The sequence below is a fragment of the Bombina bombina genome, chromosome 5 (assembly GCF_027579735.1).
Source record: "Bombina bombina isolate aBomBom1 chromosome 5, aBomBom1.pri, whole genome shotgun sequence".
NCBI lineage: Eukaryota > Metazoa > Chordata > Amphibia > Anura > Bombinatoridae > Bombina > Bombina bombina.
In genome coordinates this window covers 1,066,651,797-1,066,675,969 of record NC_069503.1, presented here as the reverse complement: position 1 = coordinate 1,066,675,969, position 24,173 = coordinate 1,066,651,797, and the positions used below count along the sequence as shown (strand labels likewise).

The 24,173-nt window shown below is 34.8% G+C and overlaps 1 protein-coding gene across 1 annotated transcript in view; it reads right to left on the bottom strand.

The window, feature by feature from the left end:
- Nucleotides 1-23,754, bottom strand: part of SQLE (squalene epoxidase) — a 44,234-nt gene extending 20,480 nt beyond the window's left edge. Inside the window, exons 1-10 of the mRNA XM_053715347.1 lie at nt 23,227-23,754; nt 15,767-16,016; nt 15,182-15,362; nt 13,324-13,420; nt 10,013-10,126; nt 7,862-8,033; nt 5,794-5,889; nt 4,803-4,945; nt 4,368-4,464; nt 2,511-2,598 (exon numbers count right to left, since the gene is read on the bottom strand). Coding sequence (XP_053571322.1) covers nt 2,511-2,598; nt 4,368-4,464; nt 4,803-4,945; nt 5,794-5,889; nt 7,862-8,033; nt 10,013-10,126; nt 13,324-13,420; nt 15,182-15,362; nt 15,767-16,016; nt 23,227-23,484 — 1,496 coding nt within the window. The 5' untranslated portion in view covers nt 23,485-23,754. The remainder of the gene's footprint in view (nt 1-2,510; nt 2,599-4,367; nt 4,465-4,802; nt 4,946-5,793; nt 5,890-7,861; nt 8,034-10,012; nt 10,127-13,323; nt 13,421-15,181; nt 15,363-15,766; nt 16,017-23,226) is intronic.
- Nucleotides 23,755-24,173: the final 419 nt, after the last annotated feature.

Sequence of the window (24,173 nt, the reverse complement as noted above, 5' to 3'; positions counted from 1 at the left end):
CTTGCTAATAATCTCTGTAAGCCTTTTAGGTATAGGAAACACGTCAGTACACACTGGTACCGCATAGTATCTATCCAACCTACATAATTTTTCTGGAATTGCAACCGTGTTACAATCATTCAGAGCCGCTAATACCTCCCCTAGCAATATGCTGAGGTTCTCAAGCTTAAATTTAAAATTAGAAATCTCTGAATCCAGTCTCCCTGGATCAGATCCGTCACCCACAGAATGAAGCTCTCCGTCTTCACGTTCTGCAAACTGTGACGCAGTATCTGACATGGCTCTCACCTCATCCGCGCGCTCTGTCCTTAACCCAGAGCTATCGCGCTTGCCTCTTAATTCTGGCAATTTAGATAATACTTCTGTCATAACAGTAGCCATGTCTTGCAAAGTGATTTGTAAGGGCCTCCCTGATGTACTTGGCGCCACAAAATCACGCACCTCCTGAGCGGGAGGCGAAGGTACTGACACGTGAGGAGAGTTAGTCGGCATAACTTCCCCCTCGATGTCTGGTGATAATTTCTTTACATGTAAAGATTGACTTTTATTTAAGTAGCATCAATGCAATTAGTACACAAATTTCTATTGGGCTCCACATTGGCCTTTAAACATAGTGAACAAAGAGATTCATCTGTGTCAGACATGTTTAAACAGACTAGCAATGAGACTAGCAAGCTTGGAAATATTTTTCTAAATAAATTTACAAGCAATATAAAAAACGCTACTGTGCCTTTAAGAAGCACAAAAAGCTGTCACAGTTGAAATAACAATGAACCAAAATAGTTATAGCAACCAATTTTTCATAGTAAATGTATTAAGTTAGCAAAGGATTGCACCCACCAGCAAATGGATGATTAACCCCTTAATACCCAAAAACGGATAACAATTTAATAATTAACGTTTTTCTCACAGTCAAAACACACTGTCACAGGTCTGCTGTGACTGATTACCTCCCTCAAAATGAATTTTGAAGACCCCTGAGCTCTCTAGAGACGATCTGGATCATGGAGGATGAAGTAGACAGATTGTGACTGAATTTTTACTGCGCAAAAAAGCGCTAAAATAGGCCCCTCCCACTCATATTACAACAGTGGGGAAGCTCAGATAACTGTTTCTATGCAGAAAACAAAGATGGCCATGTGGTAAAAATCATGCCCCAATAAGTTTTATCACCAAGTACCTCACAAAAAACGATTAACATGCCAGTAAACGTTTTAAACATACATTTGAAAAGTTATGAATTGTTATTAATAAGCCTGCTACCAGTCGCTTTTACTGCAGTTAAGGCTCATACATTATTTCAGTATTAACAGTATTTTCAGAGTCAATTCCATTCCTTAGAAAAATACATTCAGTGTACACACACTCATCAGCCTAATACCAGTCGCTATCACTGCATTTAAGGCTGAACTTACTTTACATTGGTATCAGCAGTATTTTCTCAGTCAATTCCATTCCTCAGAAAAATAATTACTGCACATACCTCATTTGCAGGGGGGCCCTGCATGCTATTCCCCTTCTCTGAAGTTACCTCACTCCTCAGATGAGAACAGCCAGTGGATCTTAGTTACGTCTGCTAAGATCATAGAAAACGCAGGCAGATTCTTCTTCTAATGCTGCCTGAGAATAAACAGCACACTCCGGTGCCATTTAAAATAACAAACTTTTGATTGTAGAAATAAACTAAGTTAAAAAACACCACAGACCTCTCACAGCGACCTATCTTTAGTTAGGCTGCAAGAGAATGACTGAATATGACATGTGAGGGGAGGAGCTATATAGCAGCTCTGCTTGGGTGATCCTCTTGCAGCTTCCTGTTAGGAAGAGATATATTCCATAAGTAATGGATGACCCGTGGACTGATTACACTTAACAAGAGAAACATAATTAAAGCCTAAGGGGAATTTTGTAGATAAATCATTTAATTTTTTTAAAAAATTTTTTAAAGCATCTTGATTGACCCCATAGTTATGTACAAGCAATAGTGCAATAATAAAATATCTAACATATTACATCATTTTCTTTTTGAACTTTCATGTCCCTTTAAGCAGAGATATTAATATACAGCATAATCTCATCTTGTATAACCATCTCATATTACATTTATTTATACATTTTAAATCAACTTTTTGTTATAAAAAAATGTTTTCTTATTTTTCATTGGAATAAATGGATTTATGGTGGTTGTAATGATGTAAAATTAAGTATTCTGTGCTACTACACTCCATTAAACAATCAATAGGAGAGCTCTGTGCAGCTTGCTATAAACCGGAGCTACCTATGGAAGATTTTTCAGCAACAGAGAAGGTGATAAGGTGATGTGCACAGCTCAACCCTTCGCAAATAAATAGAAAACAAGGGAATTATATAATTATGACAACAGTTTGGAACATTAACATACAATAGTGTCTAGAAAGCATTCAGTAGCTATGGAATCGATGCACTCCTTGTAGTTGATAGACTTGTTTCTGTTATTGTGAACAATGTTTAATAATGAAAATTCAACTTACACAGAAAGAAGTCTAATGGGACCAGAAACGCATTCTCCTCCCAGCTTGAAATAATTGAAGCAGGCTCTTCTCAGCTGGTACAGGGAATCTGTAAATAAACATCTCTCATTACTGTTTATAAAATCCTGAGCAAACAAAAAAGCACATTGAGGTATCAAAAAAGTCCTACAGCATCAATAAAACGATTAACAATGTTTTTATATAGGTTTGAAAACAAAATACTATGTGCATATAAAGCTAATAGATGGGATTTTGTTTATTATTATTTTTATATTTTTTATTTTTCAGAGCTTAATTGAATGTTGTTTTTTAAAGGGATATTATATCCAAATATTTAAGCACTTGAAAGTAATGCAGCATATCTGTAAAAAGCTGACTAGAAAATTAAAATAGCACCTGGATATCTCCATGTAAAAAGGGAAATATTTTACCTCAAATTGTCTTCAGTAGCCACATTCCATAGTAAAGGAACTTTAAGCAGCCAATCAGAATGCTAGTCCCAGGACTTGCAAGGAAGCGTGCATTTGGCATGTGCAAATACAGTCATGTTATTTCCCTCAGTATAAGAAAGTTTACTATGAAATCTTGCGAGATTTCAGTGAAATCACATGAGATCACAGTAAAGCAAAGTGTGACATCAGCACTGATGAAGATGATTGGCTGCTGTTTTTTGTCTTCTTTTTTTCACATGCAACTTACAGTAGATGAAGGATAACTATTCACAGAGAATGTACCCTGGTGAGGTAAAATATCTTCCTTTGTTACATAGAGATGTTCAGGTGATATTTTGTTGTCAGCTTTGTACAGTTATGCTGCATCATTTTCAGGTGATTTAACATATGGGTGTTATGTCCCTTTAATATTTTTGTTGAGACTTTTCCCTATCTGAATTTGGAATTATGTTTTAATTTTTCAATAACAGATTTTGTATTAGAATGTTATGTTCTGAAGCATTTAGACCATTTCCTGCTATGCGGACAGTAGCAATTTATAAAGTTATAGTACAAAGAATCAGGGCCTCAACACCAAAATAAATGCTGGAAATCACTTATAACTCATAGACACACAAGCCCATTGTCTGAGTTTTAGTACTTCTGTCATGTTCAACTGGTTGGCTAAACCTCATTTTGTTGTTTAGAATGTAGTCTAGGCGTAACCTCTCTTCAGTAACCCCCAGTTTTCCAGCATATTGCCACTTTTTTAAAGCATTGACCAACAGGGGCAGTTCTAAAACTCAAAAACTGGGGCTGCAAAGACAAAGCTACATATGAAGGCTGTGGCCTCTAAACAAGGAGCTGCCTTACAAATGTATGGCTGTTCATACCTTTAAGATTTAGGGATGCTACAATAATTATTTTGGGTGCTCACCAACCCTCAGCCCCTATCAAGAATAACCATCATTTACAAGAAACCATACATATTTCCATGTACTCTTATATAAGTCCTAAAAAACAAAAACTTATTGTAGGGGCTCCACATATATTGTCTGTTGTTTTGTTACCTTCATAAAGTACTGTATACATCACAGGTCTCTAATCTTTAAAGTGAGGGGAAGTGTAACTTTTAACTTAAATTTTGTCATATTTTAGGAAAATAAAAATATAGATGTCCTCCATAAACATACTTCAGATTAGCAATTATTTAGAAAGATAAATGCCAGAAACCTACATTTAACAATATATATATAGACAAATATATACAACAGAGTGGAAATGAGCCAGCACCCTGTGTGTTTCAGATATGGAGAGATAAATGATTAGTTTGACATGGAAGAAGTGTGGAGTTATATAAAAAGCCCATACTAGACACCTATAAATGGGTAACACTTTAAAAATGCACAAAGATAGTTGTACTCACCATCTGTAGCAGCAAATAACTCATAAAGAGCTTGAGCCAGTACATTAACCACAAAGGAATGGGATGACTTCCTTGACCAATAAAATGTCTTCTTGGCCTGTAAAATATTTTAGAATACAAATGTTAATTCTATAAAGTATAAACGGTGAGCTTAAATTGTATCCAGAATAGCAACTATTAACACACAACACCACTTGTCTCATACTGCAACAAAATGTTGTATAGCACAGCATACACAGCAAATTTCTTGTTCTCAATACATAAATTGATTAACTTTATGAAAAGCTCATATTATTTATTTGTCACATTTTGTTGATTTCTCTATGACACTAACTTCTTGGATTTCTCTCACACAGTGGCTGTTTATATTTTGTATTATTACAACAAATACAAAGCAACGATTCTCTTCACATTTGTATAAGGTGTTTTTCTCACCTGAAGAACATCTGAGTGCTCATACAAATCAGGTAGGTTCTGCAGAAGATCTCTCCATATCTTAATATCATTCAGTACAACACTCATTCCTCCACCGGTCAGCGGATGTCTCATGTTGTAGGCATCTCCCAAAAGTAAAACACCTGAGGTCCAAAAAGAAAACAACTTGTCTTAGAGTTGACATTTTAGCTACATTTCTTCTCTGTCATCTTTGCTTGTACATTTATTCTTTTTACATTTTCTATTATTTCTGTAAATGTATTGGTGCTGGTAAATGTTTTTTTTACATGGTTGGCTTTACCTAAAACTGTAAATATGTATAAGAGGATAAACTAGTTAAAAATTATTTTTTACTTCACCAACTAATAATCTGAACTATATATTAAAATGAGATAGGGAAGCGGACTATTTTTTTATATACAGAATATATAAAAAATAATGATGTTTAATATTGTCCCATCCAGAATGGAAAGTACAACCCAAAACCACTCCCAGACTAGATAAATCATATGTGTGTTTATTCCATGATATAATTGTTTACTTTGTTAACCCAAATATACTTCTTATTACTTAGAGGTTAGCGAGTGAAGTTAGTGATTGTAATCTATATCAAATTAAGCTAAACTGCTATTTCCTTACATACATTTTTCATGTTATGTTTTTCCTAATTTAATTATTAGACTTTTCAATAAAGCTCTTCTCAACAATTTTAAACCCTGCAATTGGGGCTAAAGGGAAGGGATATAGTTTGACCCTGTGACAATTAAATCATACCCTGCTAACTCAAATGCTTAGCCAAAACTCTTCCACCTTAAAACTCTCCTCATTAACCTAATCACTGACTAACCTAAAGCATCTCAACTCAGGGAGAAATCCTGACTCTGGAATAAAGGTTATGAAACATTAATATGCTTCGAACATTATTACCAAGTAAATATTTTCAACATCAAAATATTAAGAGCACTGGTAACTACATTAAAACAAATATTACCTTTTTTATTTACTGGTGATGGTGGGAGGAAGCTTGCTGGCATTGTTCTTAAGCGATCATTGTGAACGGCAAACATGAAAGGCTCCTTTAAATGATCTGGGGGGAAAAAGCTGTACACTATAGTTCAACTTTTCGCAACATCCCTAAATGGTTATTTTTATTATTATTATTATACTTTATTTATGAAGCGCCATCATATTCCGCAGCGCTGTCCATGGATACAGTTCATATAAATAAAACAATAATATAAAACTTGTAAGAGACAGGACAAAGTTTACAAACGCATACAGGAGGAATTGAGGGCCCTTTTCATCTCTTATCTGTTTCTTATGTAGCATTCACATTACTGTCATTATATAATGGGCTGAAACGCGTTAGTAAGCACACTGCTTTTATCCATGTACTGTGGAGTTGGAGAATAAAGTTTATTTAGAATAAAATGTATCTTTATATTGGAGATAACAATAGCATATCTTAAAAATACTGTTTGTATACAATTATTTAGGAACACCACCCAAACTGAGGTGCAGTTTTAGCAAAATTTAATGTGACCTGTCATTTCTATAGCTTCTCTATCCCCCTGTTACAGTTGTTCAGGGTATAATCTATTCCTTTTAGACTGTGTACACTTTATATTGCGTCATTGAAATTATTGAGACAAGAATTACATTGCCAGGAAACAAGTGTTTTTATTCTTTATTTTTGAGGGGGATTATTAGAAAGAACTTTGCATATATGATAACAGGTTGCCAGAAGCTCCAAGAGCACCTGAATATATTTCACAAAAACAGCATGCATTATAAAAATAATAAATATGCTAAATATTTTTATTGTTTATTTTTCCCAGTTTTCATGTAATTTACTTTAAAGGGGCATGAAACACAACTTTTTTCTTTTATGATTCAGATATAGCAAGATTTTTTTTTTAAAAAACTGTCTAATTTACTTCTATTGTCATTTTTTTTCATTCTCTTGGTATCTTTAGTTGAAAAACAGGGACATAAGCTCAGGAGCATGCACGTGTTTGGAGCACTATATAGCAGCAGTTTTGCAAGAATGTTAAACATTAGCAAGAGCACTAGATGGCAGCACTATTTTAAGCCATGTAGTAAACTTTTAGTTTTATCCATTTAAACACTGTGCTTTGCCATGCCCTTTACAAAGGCTGGAGTGCATCCTGTATAAAAAATATGACCCTGCAACATGCTGTACAGTAATTTGTTAATTAGTGGATCGGTAACTGGTCATTTAACAGACTGCAAATTTTGCCCACAAAAATATTACAGTTTCAGCAGTTATGAAGCATTTATTTTTTATGCAGACCTTTTACCATGCAGTGTCTAATTGTCACACATACTATGCATATATAAAGCAAGAAATGGTAATAATGTCTCTTTAATTTTCACCTTCCTTATGCTGATCTATAGTAAACTTCTAATTACTCAAAATATAACCATGTCTTCTATATAACCATCTATAATTATTATAACCATGTCTTCTATTAGCTAAGGAAAAGTAGCAGAGGAAGCAGAGCAGTATTACAGTATCTAAATGCCAACAATTACTAGTTAAAGGGACACTGAACCCAATTTTTTTCTTTCTTGATTCAGATAGAGCATGACATTTTAAGCAACTTTCTAATTTACTCCTATTATCAAATTTTCTTCATTCTCTTTGAATCTTTATTTGAAATGCAAGAATGTAAGTTTAGATGCCGACCCATTTTTGGTGAACAACCTGGGTTGTTCTTGCTGATTGGCGGATAAATTCATCCACCAATAAAAAAGTGCTGTCCAGAGTTCTAAACCAAAAAAAAAAAAAGCTTAGATGCCTTCATTTTCAAATAAAGATAGCAAAAGAACGAAGAAATATTAATAATAGAAGTAAATTAGAAAGTTGCTTAAAACTGCATGCTCTATCTGAATCATGAAAGAAAAAATTTGGGTTCAGTGTCCCTTTAATTATGATCTCCCAGCCTACTTATCAGGTGTCACATCTATGTACTACTGATAAGATAAAATATAACAATACAGCAGGAATGTAAATATTTCTTGTCCACGGTACTCACCTGGTAGTTGGGGGTGAATCTTTTCTATCATGTACTCTTTCAGGTTTTTGGGCAATTCTCCTCGAATATCTACAAGGACTCTAGTCTCAGTGGATGAAATTTGATAGATAAGAACAGGGCTAGGATTGGCCAAGACAAGCTCTGCGTGATTGGCCTTAAACTGGGGTGAATTCTACCAAGAGAAAATAACAAAAAGCACAACATTACACAAATAGTGTACATGTACATATTTATATAATTACACTGTTACAGGCACATCATTTATTCATGTATATAATGCTATCAATAAAGTTATTTATTCAAAAAGAAAGAGAACATGTTTTACTGAATTTCTTAATGAATACATTTATTTCAGTGTAATGTTTTATTATGTGATATACATTAATATAATAGTTTCAAATAAAATAAGAAATCAAGTAAAATGATATGCTATTGTGAAATTAACTTCTTGTTTTTTTCACCCAAGGTTATAAAATTGTTTATGTCTATGGTACCAATATCCTACTTGTGTTTTAGCTCAAGGTTATAGGATTGTTTTAGTTTTTTTGCAAATGACTCATGATGTAAGGACAAAGGATTGTTTAACACTTTAAGGACACAGCTTTCAGTTTGCTCAATTGTTTTATGACGGAAAAATTCCGTCATATGTCCTTAAGAGGTTAAAAGGGTATAAATGCTGCTTCCCTGAACTTATAGGGGGCAGAAAATATTGTCCGACCAAAATGCTGTCAAGTCTGGTATGGTATAATATTTATTTGTAAGCAAGCATGACTAAACTACTGTAACTCTGCAATATTGGATTCATATTTTTTTTTACATTTTCATTGCATTTATTTAACAATAAAACATTTTTACTTTTGTAATATAATACTGTATATTTGTGACAATAAAACACATATTTTTTATTTTATTTTCTCATGTATTTTCCTTTATATATTGTACTTAAAATCATTTATAAGATATGAGACTTTTTTACTTATATAATATTAGGGGTAAGTGCCTGAAATGTAGATTTCAGAATAACCTCTCTCTAAGGCATTATAAGCAGTATAAGGTATGAATCATAAGAACAGATAAAATACTGAACCATATATTCATAGTGATGTTAACTTAAAAGGACAGTCAACACCAGAATTTTTATTGTTTAAAAAGAAAGATAATCCCTTTATTACCAATTCCCCAGTTTTGCATAACCAACACTGTTATAGAAATACAATTTTTACCTCTGTGATTACCTTGTATCTAAGCCTCGGCAAACTGCCCCCCTATTTCAGTTCTTTTGACAAACTTGAATTTTAGCCAATCAGTGCTCACTCCAGGGTAACTTCACATGCATGAGTTCAATGTTATCTATATGAAACACATGAACTAATGCCCTCAAGTGGTAAAAATGCATTCAGATTATAGGCAGTCTTCAAGGTCTAAGAAATTAGCATATGAACCTCCTAGGTTTAGCTTTCAACTAAGAATACCAAGAGAACAAAGCAAACTTGGTGATAAAAGTAATTTGGAAAGTTGTTTAAAATTGCATTCCCTATTTAAATCATGAAAGTTTTTTTTTGGACTTGACTGTCCCTTTAAATGACGTTTACTGACTTTAAAGGGACAGTCTAGTCCAAAATAAACTTTCATGATTCAGATATAGAATGTAATTTTAAACAATTTTCCAATTTACTTTTATCACCAATTTTGCTTTGTTCTCTTGGTATTCTTAGTTGAAAGCTAAACCTAGGAGGTTCATATGCTAATTTCTAAGTCCTTGAAGGCCGCCTCTCCTCTCAGGGCATTTTGACCGTTTTTCACCACTAGAGGGTGTTAGTTCATGTGTGTCATATAGATAGCACTGTGCTCAAGCATGTGAAGTTCCAGTGAACCAGTTTTGATTGGCTAAAATGGATGTTTGTCAAAAGAACTGAAATAAGGGGGCAGTTTGTAGAGGCGTAGATACAGGATAATCACTGAGGTAAAAAGTGTATTTATATAACTTTGTTAGTTATGCAAAACTAGGGTATGGGTAAAAAAGGTATTATCTATCTTTTTAAACAATAACAATTCTGGTGTAGACTGTTCAGTAACCAAAGCATGAATTTTTATTTAACTCTTTAACAGAATATAGAACACAACATCATAAACATTATTTTAAATTCCTACCTTCAAAATACAGCCAACAAAATGTGACGATACTGTGACATTGCCAGTAATTAGATTCTTTCTAAACTTGGAGAAAAGTCCATCAGCAACAACAGTCAAAGGTGCTCGGAGTTCCTATAACATAAAGACACAGTTAAATTTACAACAGTTGGATTTATGATCAAGTTTCAAATGTATTAATAAATATTGTAGACAGCATACCCTGAATTATGAGCATCCAAATAAAAAATGTTAGTCCAGCACCTATATCCACATAGCATGCATGCAGCAGGAGTCACTGAATAAACACCAACTTAAGATCCAATATAAAAGCAGCGGTACTGTTATACCAAAAATACTTGCTTTATTGGGTGGAAAGAAGCATTAAGTCAAAGACTACTACTCGGGCTACATGACCATAGACATGGCTAAGAACATGTGGCTGAATAGTAGTTTGTGATTTTATGCTTCTTTCTCCTTGAATAAAGCAAGTATTTTGGTATAGTGGTACAGCTGCATTTATGTTGGATCTGAATTCTGTGCATGATACTGCATAATTATGAGGGGGGAAATGTAGCTAAGAAAACTTTTCTTTTCCAACACTCCCACAGTGTCTCCTAATGGTTTTGTAACTGTACAGGGAGTGCAGAATTATTAGGCAAGTTGTATTTTTGAGGATTAATTTTATTATTGAACAACAACCATGTTCTCAATGAACCCAAAAACTAATTAATATCAAAGCTGAATATTTTTGGAAGTAGTTTTTAGTTTGTTTTTAGTTTTAGCTATTTTAGGGGGATATCTGTGTGTGCAGGTGACTATTACTGTGCATAATTATTAGGCAACTTAACAAAAAACAAATATATACCCATTTCAATTATTTATTTTTACCAGTGAAACCAATATAACATCTCAACATTCACAAATATACATTTCTGACATTCAAAAACAAAACAAAAACAAATCAGTGACCAATATAGCCACCTTTCTTTGCAAGGACACTCAAAAGCCTGCCATCCATGGATTCTGTCAGTGTTTTGATCTGTTCACCATCAACATTGCGTGCAGCAGCAACCACAGCCTCCCAGACACTGTTCAGAGCGGTGTACTTTTTTCCCTCCTTGTAAATCTCACATTTGATGATGGACCACAGGTTCTCAATGGGGTTCAGATCAGGTGAACAAGGAGGCCATGTCATTAAATTTTCTTCTTTTATACCCTTTCTTGCCAGCCACGCTGTGGAGTACTTGGACGCGTGTGATGGAGCATTGTCCTGCATGAAAATCATGTTTTTCTTGAAGGATGCAGACTTCTTCCTGTACCACTGCTTGAAGAAGGCGTCTTCCAGAAACTGGCAGTAGGACTGGGAGTTGAGCTTGACTCCATCCTCAACCCGAAAAGGCCCCACAAGCTCATCTTGATGATACCAGCCCAAACCAGTACTCCACCTCCACCTTGCTGGCGTCTGAGTCGGACTGGAGCTCTCTGCCCTTTACCAATCCAGCCACGGACCCATCCATCTGGCCCATCAAGACTCACTCTCATTTCATCAGTCCATAAAACCTTAGAAAAACCAGTCTTGAGATATTTCTTGGCCCAGTCTTGACGTTTCAGCTTGTGTGTCTTGTTCAGTGGTGGTCGTCTTTCAGCCTTTCTTACCTTGGCCATGTCTCTGAGTATTGCACACCTTGTGCTTTTGGGCACTCCAGTGATGTTGCAGCTCTGAAATATGGCCAAACTGGTGGCAAGTGGCATCTTGGCAGCTGCACGCTTGACTTTTCTCAGTTCATGGGCAGTTATTTTGCACCTTGGTTTCTCCACACGCTTCTTGCGACCCTGTTGACTATTTTGAATGAAACACTTGATTGTTCGATGATCACGCTTCAGAAGCTTTGCAATTTTAAGAGTGCTGAATCCCTCTGCAAGATATCTCACTATTTTTGACTTTTCTGAGCCTGTCAAGTCCTTCTTTTGACCCATTTTGCCAAAGGAAAGGAAGTTGCCTAATAATTATGCACACCTGAAATAGGGTGTTGATGTCATTAGACCACACCCCTTCTCATTACAGAGATGCACATCACCTAATATGCTTAATTGGTAGTAGGCTTTCGAGCCTATACAGCTTGGAGTAAGACAACATGCATAAAGAGGATGATGTGGTCAAAATACTCATTTGCCTAATAATTCTGCACTCCCTGTAAAGTTTAGTTACTATTTCATATAACCCAAATCATTCACATTAAAGAAACATTAAACACCTTTTGCTGTTATATAAAAATTAGGGATGCACCAAAATTTCGGCCGCAGAAAGTTTCGGCCGAAAATGGCATTTTTGGCTATTTCGGTTTTCGGTTTTTTTGCCTGTTAGTTTCGGTAAAATTATTGTGTAGCATATTTGAAATTTGATGCTAGCCTAGAGCTGCTGTTTAAGTTTATTACTTCACTTACTGTTGTGCATATGAGTTTTCTAGGATTATACTTTATTTGGATAATTGGTAAAAAAAAAATGTTAAATATGATTATGTTACATAGAACTAAATGAAGAATAATACAGTATATTGATATTTATAATTGTTTTAAGTAGGGATGCACCAAAAGTTTGGTCGCAGAAACATTTTGGTCGAAAATGGCATTATTTTTTGCCTGGTTTTTTTTTTTCTTGGTAAAATTATTGTGTAGCATATTATTGTTTTAAGATATTTTTGTCCAATTTTAGTGTGTTACTTTCAATAAAAGTGTGGGCTTTTTTTATTGGCTCTAATTATGCAAAAAAAAAAAAAAACTAAAAAAAAATAATTTGAAAATAATTTGAAAAAATACATTTTTGGTATCAGTTTCGGTTTTTGGCCAAGTGCATCCCGGATTTTCGGATTCGGTTTCGGTCCAGAATTTCCATTTCGGTGCATCACTAATAAAAATTGTGCAAAATCTGTTACCTAGGTTTTCAATGTTTTGCACATTTCCTAAACAAGCACTGTGTAGCAATATGTCACAGCCCTTTTCTGTAACAGAGAGTTTTATATTGTTTTTTTGTTTTGTTTCATCATAAAAGAATACAGACTTTGATGAGAGGCAAAACAAAAAGGCAAAAGTTATGCAATTTTACATTAAAACAGTCAAATCTCTAATAGTCTTATTACAGATGACAATATACAAAATAACTCTAACATTACAATGGTACCATTCAATTTCCTGTGCTCGTTAGAATAAAGATTTGAGAGTTTTATATTGTAATAATTGCTTAAAACAAAATAGATTTTGATATAGCACCTTTAAATGTAGACATAAAGCATATTCCGTTAAATATGTAATACTTATGTAAGCTGTGTTACCTTAATATCTCCAGTTTCTTTGTCTTTGTATTGCACTCCTTGTATGGAGTCATCTTCTTCAATTAGCTGCTGCACAGTCCCTTCAATGTATTTAGTGCTGATATCAAGAAAATAGCATGAAATAAAATTAAGCGCTGAGTTTCAATTAACAATTCAAATGGCTTTTTAAATATTAGTTAGGTTCTTAGCAGAAAAACAGGGACAATTGGCATTTTAAAGAAAATCTCTGCAGCACTCGTCTCTTTACTACTTTGTGGTATATAGGATAATAACGTTTTTCTTTTAGAATAGTCATGATACAATATCATTAGAATAGTCATGATACAATATAATACATGAATGTACAAAGGGAAGCATATTTCAGAGAAATAAATGCTGGGCCAAGACATACTACTCTAATATAGTTGGTAGCAGTTAAATGGGAGATTTATGGTGGACTACAACAAGCAGTTTTAATCAAAGATTATCTGTGACTGTAAATAGTTTAAGAAAAATGAAAGCTAAATATTCCTATATGTTGTCTAATTCTATACTTCTTTGAGCCACTTCATACATTAGCCTATAAGATTCCTATTTGGCATATAAGATGCCCCTGCATATAAAATACAAAACACTTTTAATGGCAAAATGTTTAAAATATAAGTGCTAAAAATAATAGAACTTTCAGAAAGTCCTTCAGACAATTATTTTATGGTCCTTAAACCTCTCATTCAATTATATGCCCTCAAACCTTAGTCTCCTTTCATTAACTACATTGCACCTCTATCCCTTCAACTCTTTTGCTCGCTGCTTCTCCCTCTTTCCCCTCTACCCGTGCTCTCTCTTCCCTCCCCTCACTAGCCTTTTCTCTTTTTCCCACTTACTCTCTCCTCATCCTTGCACCAGCTAACAAAATACCCAATTTTTGAACCAGTACCTGCAAGTCGCGCAAACACAAACACGGTTATTTAAAAGCGCAAAATAAGAAGATAATATTGCATATTTCATAATACAGTGTTCTTCACATAGAGGAATATGTTCTATGTATAGCTGATGGATTTTTGCACAAATATATATTTATACCTTTATATATACATGATTATATATAGGTATAGACATATACAGCTATATATAGGAATATCTATTTAAAAATACATAGAGCATATTCCCCTTATGTGAAGAACATTGGAATGTAAAATGTTTACAGTACATACACAGTATAACAGTTTATTAAACATGAATATTGCATAAATATGATCTTTAATTTTTTCATCTACTTGACTGCAACGGGCTCCAATGTACATATATATATATATATATATATATATATATATATATATATATATATATATATATATATATATATATATATATACATACACACACACACATGTGTACATATGTATTTATGTGTTTATATGTGTATATATGTCTGTAAATACATATATACACATATAAATACATAGGTACTCACATATAAACATATATATTTATATGTTTATATGTACACACACACATATACATATTTAGACATGTGTATGTATGCATCTCTATGTTAAAGCCCTTTGCAGTCTCATATAAGCCCTTATAACTTTTTATTGGATTTTTTTTTTAATTATTTTTATTAGATAGTATTATTATGAGTGTAACTGTACTTCTAAATGTATTTTTTATTTGTTTTGTGACACAGTTAACCAGAGCCCTGAAATTGCGGTAATCATTCTAGTATAAATCACTATTGAGCTCACGAATTCGCTCCACTTGTAATCTAGCTCATAGAGAACATTGAAAACACAGTGCCTAGATATGATAAACTGACCCCTTTGAGAGGGTGAGAGGGTAGGGAGCACCAGAGAGAGTCAGCTGATTTGGTACTTACTTAGCTTCTGCCATGGCAATTTTTCGGAGTCCCATGATGAAGCGCCCATGGTGAAATGCTCTTCCACACTGTGGCTGCTTGTCGTCATTCAGTGGGTAAGAAATCTCCACCTCTGCTTTACTTTCAATATCATGGACAATGTACCCATGCACAACATGAGCATCCAGACCTTCAACCGCATCTAAAAATATACACACGATATATACACTGTACTGAACATGGTAAATATCCCAAAATAGTTGTTTTCTACCATAGTAATACAGAACTGTAACATTACAGCTGCCACAATCTCACACCTAATATTTTGCAAATGTCAAAGTGTCCCCACTAACAAAATGTGTCCACTGAAATGTTGCCCTCTTTATAATACAAGTAATTAACTCTAACCTTAACCACAATAATACTTCTTAATTTTCATCAATCAGTAACTTTAAATCTTTATAGAATAATTATAGGGTTTTTTAAAACAAAGTCTAGGAGCATTTGAAAGTCCTACATGTGCACACAATTTGGGTCATCCAGCTTTTACCTGTTGTCAAAATTTAGTATCTATGTTTCTTATCTACAAAAATCTATGGTACTTACCACCAAGACCTAAGTCTCGAAGAGCTTTATATCCACCAGGCTGCAGTAACTCTCCAACTATCCGATCAGGTTCCTTCAAGTCTCTTTCTATGACTGCCACTTTTCTCCCATCCCTAGATAGCACTGCGGCAAGTGCAGAGCCAAGAACACCAGATCCAACAATGATAACTTCAGGATCACAATTAGCAGTAGCAGAAGCCGTGGAACCATCTGTCTGTGTGGAATCTAATTTGCGATTTTCTACTTTGCCCTGCAAGGTCAAAAATAGGATCAGGTTTTAAAAATAAAATTATTATTTTTAGATTACATTTAGATTTCAAGCTTACATTATGTTATTTTATTGATTCTATTGATCTTTCCACTAAGAGGTTGAAGATACCCCTACATATAGGGCCTGCTTGGAGAGAAATTATAGTACAGACTTCACAGGGGCTGAACTTACTAAATGCTGTAAGAAAAAGGGCGGAACCTGGAAGTCCCAAAAGAGATGACAGATGCCTCCCATAAAGCTATCCGCTCTCTTGGCAAAATTCTAGACAAGCAAATTTTTCTATACAGTACTCTAAGGGGCGTTCTATGCACTTCTGTATGTGAAGGAAAGACAAACTCAATGCAATATAGCTCTGCACAACATGAGAGTTTTGTTACATTTACATTTTGTACTTAATATTTTTTATTACTTTACACTTCAGACTGGGTCCTTTAAATTGTATTGCATTCAAGCTTTGCGCTTTCTATTTTGTATTTTAATGCATTTAGATTTAGATACAACAGTGATTTCACAAATTCTGAGAATGCATTGAATGTTTCTGTGTTACTTTAACAAATTAGGACCATACTTTGTATATTTCTGTGTATCTTTTACAAATTACACCACACTTTGTATTTGTTCTATTTGTAAAATAAAACTGGCAGCTTCAGGAAGTGGGAAGTACAGGGAAGTTCCCCGGGCTGAACAGGGGAGTTCCCAGGGTATGTCTGATGCTCTCCCACAATTCTTGTGAAAGACACAAGCTGGTCTAGCTGATTAATCTTGTCAGCTGTATGCAGGTGACGTTTGCTCAAAATTCACAATACACTTATTTAGCTGACAGAAAATGTATATATACTAAACTAGAAGCAAAAGCAAGTTCATTTGTAGTGTAACCGTTTCAGTTAAATGTGTAATTGCTGCAATTTTGTTTAAAGAAATTTGTTTAAAAGACCGCTCAATGCAGTAGAATCACATAACAATAGCATAATAAAAAGACAATGATTTGTCACCTACTCTGAATTGCAAATAAGCAGTAGAATTTTTTTCTGACAAATTCATTTTTTCTCCCATTTTCTGGCCCCCTGTATCATGTGACAGACATCAGCCAATCACATGCTCGGTAGGATCTAGTGCTCCAGAAAGTATGAATATAAAAAGACTGTGCAAAATTCAATAATGGAAGTAAATGGGAAAGTGTCTTAAAACTGCATGCTCTTTCTGAATCATAAAAGTGTATTTTGACTTGAGTGTCCCTTTAAGTGAAAATAAATGTCATACACTTGAAAGAACAGATTAACCAGTGTATATGGATTACTGCAGGAGAGAATTTGCGGAATATATACTAATGAATATCCACTTTAATTACAAGAAAAACATTTTAATGCTGAATGTTTTCTCCATTCAATAAGCCTGTTGCAAAAAGCTGTGCTGCAGTGTTGAAAGTAAGGTTGCCACCACTACCATGTTATCCTGGACCCTTTTGAGTCACACATGTTGTAGGGTGTGCAGAGGGGAACATGAATTGCACCCTTGGATAGCACACAAATAGTTATCCTGAACAGCACTATTCATGTTCCTCCCTGCATACCCTGCAGCATGTGTCCAGGAAAACATGGCCGAGGTGGCAACCCTAGTTGTAAGAGGGAAAACACAGATTGCATAATGCTCATGAGAGCTGAATTTCTTCATTGTTGAGCTGAATGTTTGCATAAGGAGAATGAAAAGTAATACTCTTGTAAGTAAACTTTATCATCAGCTTTGATTTTCAGGTTTAAACAACCTTGTCTAGCTCAACCAAATATATAATTAACCCACTAGTTACATGATGATCCCAATAAACGTGTTTATTTGTATCATCTTGCACCTACAATGGCTCAGTTTTTTTTAAGGTTTTTGTAAATTATCTTCTATGAAATGATGTAGCCCTTATTCCTAATATCCTGTGGCAGGGTCTCAGTTTTAATGTCTATCTATGACACATGCATGCATACTCACATACAAACACTTATGCCCACACACTAATGACACATGCATGCATACTCACATAAAAAACACTTATACCCACACACTAATGACACATGCATGCATACTCACATACAAACACTCATACCCACACACTAATGACACATGCATGCATACTCACGTACAAACACTTATACCCACACACTAACGACACATGCATGCATACTCATATACAAACACTTATACCCACACACTAATGACACATGCATGCACTCACATACAAACACTTATACCCACACACTAATGACACATGCATGCATACTCACATACAAACACTTATACCCACACACTAATGACACATGCATGCACTCACATACAAACACTTATACCCACACACTAATGACACATGCATGCATACTCACATACAAACACTCATACCCACACACTAATGACACATGCATGCATACTCACATACAAACACTTATACGCACACACTAATGACACATGCATGCATACTCACATACAAACACTTATACACACACTAATGACACATGCATACAAACACTCATACACACACTAATGACACATGCATGAATACTAACATACAAACACTTATACGCACACACTAATGACACATGCATGCATACTCACATACAAACACTCATACACACACTAATGACACATGCATACAAACACTCATACACACACTAATGACACATGCATGCATACTCACATACAAACACTTATACGCACACACTAATGACACATGCATGCATACTCACATACAAACACTCATACACACACTAATGACACATGCATACAAACACTCATACACACACTAATGACACATGCATGAATACTAACATACAAACACGTATACGCACACACTAATGACACATGCATGCATACTCACATACAAACACTTATATGCACACACTAATGACACATGCATGCATACTCATATACAAACACTTATACGAACACACTAATGACACATGCATGCATACTCACATACAAACACGAATACGCACACACTAATGACACATGCATGCATACTCACATACAAACACACTAATGACACATTTATGCATACTCCCATACAAACACTCATACACACACACTAATGACACATGCATGCATACTCACATACAAACACACACATACACTAATGCATGCATACTTACATACAAACACTTACACGCACACACTAATGACACATGAATGCATACTCACATACAAACACACACACATACACTAATGCATGCATACTCACATACAAACACTTACACGCACACACTAATGACACATGCATTTATACTCACATACAAACACACACACATACACTAATGCATGCATACTCACATACAAACACTTACACGCACACACTAACGACACATGCATGCATACTCACATACAAACACTTATACGCACACACTAATGACACATGCATACTCACACACATACACTAATGCATGCATACTCACATACAAACACTTACACGCACACACTAATGACACATGCATTTATACTCACATACAAACACACACACATACACTAATGCATGCATACTCACATACAAACACTTACACGCACACACTAACTACACATGCATGCATACTCACATACAAACACTTATACGCACACACTAATGACACATGCATACACACTCATATACAAACACACACACAAGCACAAACACAAATATATACATGCATTGTTAACCTGCAGTGTGAAATAATATAGATACATTCTTTTTAAGTACATTGGTAAGGTAGCCTCTAAAAATGATGTAAAAATTGCCTTACGTTATGATTATCAACACTATTTCTCTATAGTGGCAGTTTTAACCTCTCTACATAAGCGTTTGGAACAGTACCTGTACTAATACATTTTACCTGGAGAATAACATAGTATTTCACATATTCTCTTACAATACTTCAGATTTGGGTTGAGGTTATAAAATATGAGTGGAATTCTTCTGTCTGCAGGATATTAGACACACTATATAACTTTATACTACATCATAAAAGGATTCCCTATGTGCTTTGCCTTTTTGATCCTATACTTATTACACTAGTTTTGGAGAAATGTTTATGTAGAAGCTCAATTCTTTCTATTTAGAAATCACTGCAAGTCTTTAAAGGGACATGAAACACAAAATTGTTATTTCATGATTCAGATAGAGCATACAACTTTAAACAATTTTCCAATTAATTTCTATTATCAAATATGCTTTATTCTCTTGGAATCCTTTATTAAAAGGAGCATCGATGCACTACTGGGAGCTAGCTGAACACATTGGTAAGCCAATAATAAGAGGTGTACATGTGCAGCCACCAACCAGCAGCTAGCTCCCTGCTCCTGCACCTACCTAGGCATGCTTCTCAACAAAGGATACCAAAAGAACAAAGCAAATCAGATAACAGAAGTAAAATGGAAAGTTGTTTAAAATGGTATGTTCTATCTTAATCACTAAAGATTTTGGGGGGTTTTGTGTCCCTTTAAAGATTACTTTCTCTCACAATGGATTGAAGACATATTGGACAATTCCAGTGAGAAACTATAACAAATAGTTTTGTGATGAACTGTTTAAAGGGACATGAAACCCAAATTGTTTCTTTCATGATTCAGATAGAGAATACCATTTCAAACAACTTTCCAATTTACTGCTATTATTTAATTAGCTTCCTTCTCTTGTTATCCTTTGCTGAAATGTTTATCTAGGCAAGTTCAGGAGCAGCAGAGAGCCTAGGTTATAGCTGTTAATTGGTGGCTGCCTATATATATATATACTGATTGTGATTGGCTCACCCATTTGTTCAGTTAGAAACCATTAGTGCATTGCTGCTCATTCAGCAAATGATACCAATAGAATAAAACAGATTAGATAATAGAAGTGAATTAGAAAGTTGTTTAAAATTGTGTTCTCTATCTGAATTATGAAAGAAAATTTTTGGGTTTCATGTCCCTTTAAGTGCCATTTTTCTGTTCACTTGAGAAATTGTGTAAATATTGAAAGAGTATTTTCTCTTAATGAGGACAGAATGTTACTGCCAGCACGGAATTTGCATCAAAAAATATATCTTGTTCTAGTGTTAGGGCAGATATTTTTGCAAGGAGCCGGATTGGAAAAATGAATACAATACTGTATCTTGATCATAATAACATAAAAACTGACAAATACAAAGTCTGTTACAGTTGTTACACCTATCCGGTTTCAGAATTAAGCATTTAGCAACACTTTTGCCGTAGGCAGCTGTGTGGTTGCTTAATGAAAATCTGAAACTTCTACTTAGTCATCCTCCTAAATGTTAACATGTTGAAGTTAATTAGGTGACATCATTGAGATGGTGCCATGTTTATTTTAAGAACTGGACTAGTATCTGGCACCTTGCGAGGGAGGATGCAGGTGTCCATTTAAATGAGCCTTTAAATCAACAGTTTATCTGCTTTTTGGTATTTCAGTGAGAACTAAAATTCAATGTTTGCCATAAGACAGAGCTAGATTGAAAGATAGACTGACAGAGATAGATAGATAGATAGATAGATAGATAGATAGATAGATAGATAGATAGATAGATAGATAGATAGATAGATAGTGTATGTCTACAAAAATACAACAAATGGGCATATTATACACACTGTATCTGCTATACTATAGAAAGGGGATGTCAGCCTACAAGTCTGTAGTTCACTGGTCAGGCATACAGAATATTGAAGTAGACTTTTCTTTTTCATGGTGGCTTCAGATACTGCATGCTTGGTCATTTGAGGCCACAGTATGAGAGCAGTATATTACCTTTTGTGTTGTAGATATGTCATATTATTTGTACTGTCAGAAGCCTTTTAATAGCTGGTTTATGCACAATAAAATGAATAATATGTGCATTTGTTAAGTGCAATGAAAGGAGGGTGGGACAAACATCAAACAGAAAATATACATAACACACACACACACATATATATATACACAGGTATATATATATATATATATATATATATATATATATATATATATATATATAATGCTCAGGGTATTCTGACCCACTGACTGTGATGTTGGACAATAATTATATGTGGCATAGATAGGTTACAGATTAAATTACACAAAGAGATTAAAAACACGATGATGCACTTGGCCGCCAGACGGCTGATAGACAGACAGATAGATACCAGATAGACACATATATGGATATTATACAGTAGATAGACATATACAGTAGAGACATAGATATATAGATAGACAGATAAATAGATAGATACCAGACAGACACCTATATAGATATTATACAATAGATAGATAGATATATACAGTGGAGACATAGATAGCTAGACAGATAGATATATATTATACAGTAGATAGACATATACAGTAGAGACATAGATAAATAGATGATAGACAGATACCAGACAGACACCTATAGACATATACAGTAGAAACATAGATAGATGATAGATAGATAGATAGATAGATAGATAGATAGATAGATAGATAGATAGATAGATAGATAGATAGATACCAGACACCTTTATAGATATTATACAGTAGATAGACATATACAGTAGATAGATATATAGATAGATAGATAGATAGATAGATAGATATTAATTATACAGTGGATAGACATATACTGTAGAGACATAGATAGATAATTATAGAGTAGATAGACATATACAGTAGAGTAGAGACATAGATAAATAGATTATAGACAGATAGATACCAGACAGACACCTATACACATATACAGTAGAGACATAGATAGATATAGATAGATAGATAGATAGATATTATACAGTAGATAGACATATACAGTAGAGACATAGATAGATATAGATAGATAGATATTATACAGTAGATAGACATATACAGTAGAGACATAGATAAATAGATGATAGACAGATACCAGACACCTATAGACATATACAGTAGAGACATAGATAGATATAGATAGATAGATATTATACAGTAGATAGACATATACAGTAGAGACATAGATAGATATAGATAGATAGATATTATACAGTAGATAGACATATACAGTAGAGACATAGATAAATAGATGATAGACAGATACCAGACACCTATAGACATATACAGTAGAGACATAGATAAATAGATGATAGACAGATACCAGACAGACACCTATAGACATATACAGTAGAGACATAGACAGATTAGATAGATAATGTATACAGACACGGCAGAAGAGTATACACATGTATCAGTACCATCTGGGTCACATACCTTCCTGACCTCCTTCTGCCCCCGGCCTGCGGGTTGCACTGTCCCGTTCGTGTTTAATAAACGGGAAACGAGTCCCGGTGCCCCCGTCTTATCTTTCTGCGTGCCCAGCCTCCCTCTATAGCGCAGCGCAGACAGAACCAGCCCAGCGGTACAGCACAGCAGTCCGGCAACCACCAGCTCCAGGCGCTGGGAGGTCAGTAAGTCATCGCACTTCTTGTACACGTAGGTAAAAGTAGCGACCCCAAGGAAGGTCCACATGGTGTGGTGTAGAGGATGCAGGGGATGGTACCGACAATTCAAAGTCCAAATTCGTATATAAATCTATATTTTAATGGTCTGTATTGTGCTGATTCCAATGTGATGAAATCATATAAAACAATAAAATGTTTAAATTCCTTTTTTTAAAGTCGTTATAAAGAGTCCAGTGTAACAAAAAAAATCCTGTTCTGCTATGTAATAAATTAGTTGTACATGAAGGGCATTGAGTCTTCAGTCCTCTTCATTCACATGTGATCAGACTCTGCCAACAGTGCTGGAGGCAGCTGAGCATTTGTTTCTATGCAGGGGGTGTGTACTATAGCTGTCAGGCTGCATCACCAGCTGTTTGCAACTCATGTAGTACCTACCCCTTTCCTCACACCTATTGCTGCCTCACACACCTTTAGGCTCTGGAGTTGCATATACTTTCTATATACAATACTAAATGGTGACCATTTTATTTACTGTAACGGTGCTCACTCTCTGCTGCTCGTTGTCAATTTGCATGAAGATGGATGCAACAAGCATTGTGTAAGACAGGCGCTCAGCCTCAGCAGCTGTTGCCAGGCAACAAGCAAAAGTGGCATCATCCCTGTAGGTGGAACTTTCAATGGTAATGAGCAAAAGGCGGGATTTCGTGAAACATACGCGTTCCTAGACACGCCCATCAAATATTAAGCCAATCGAAT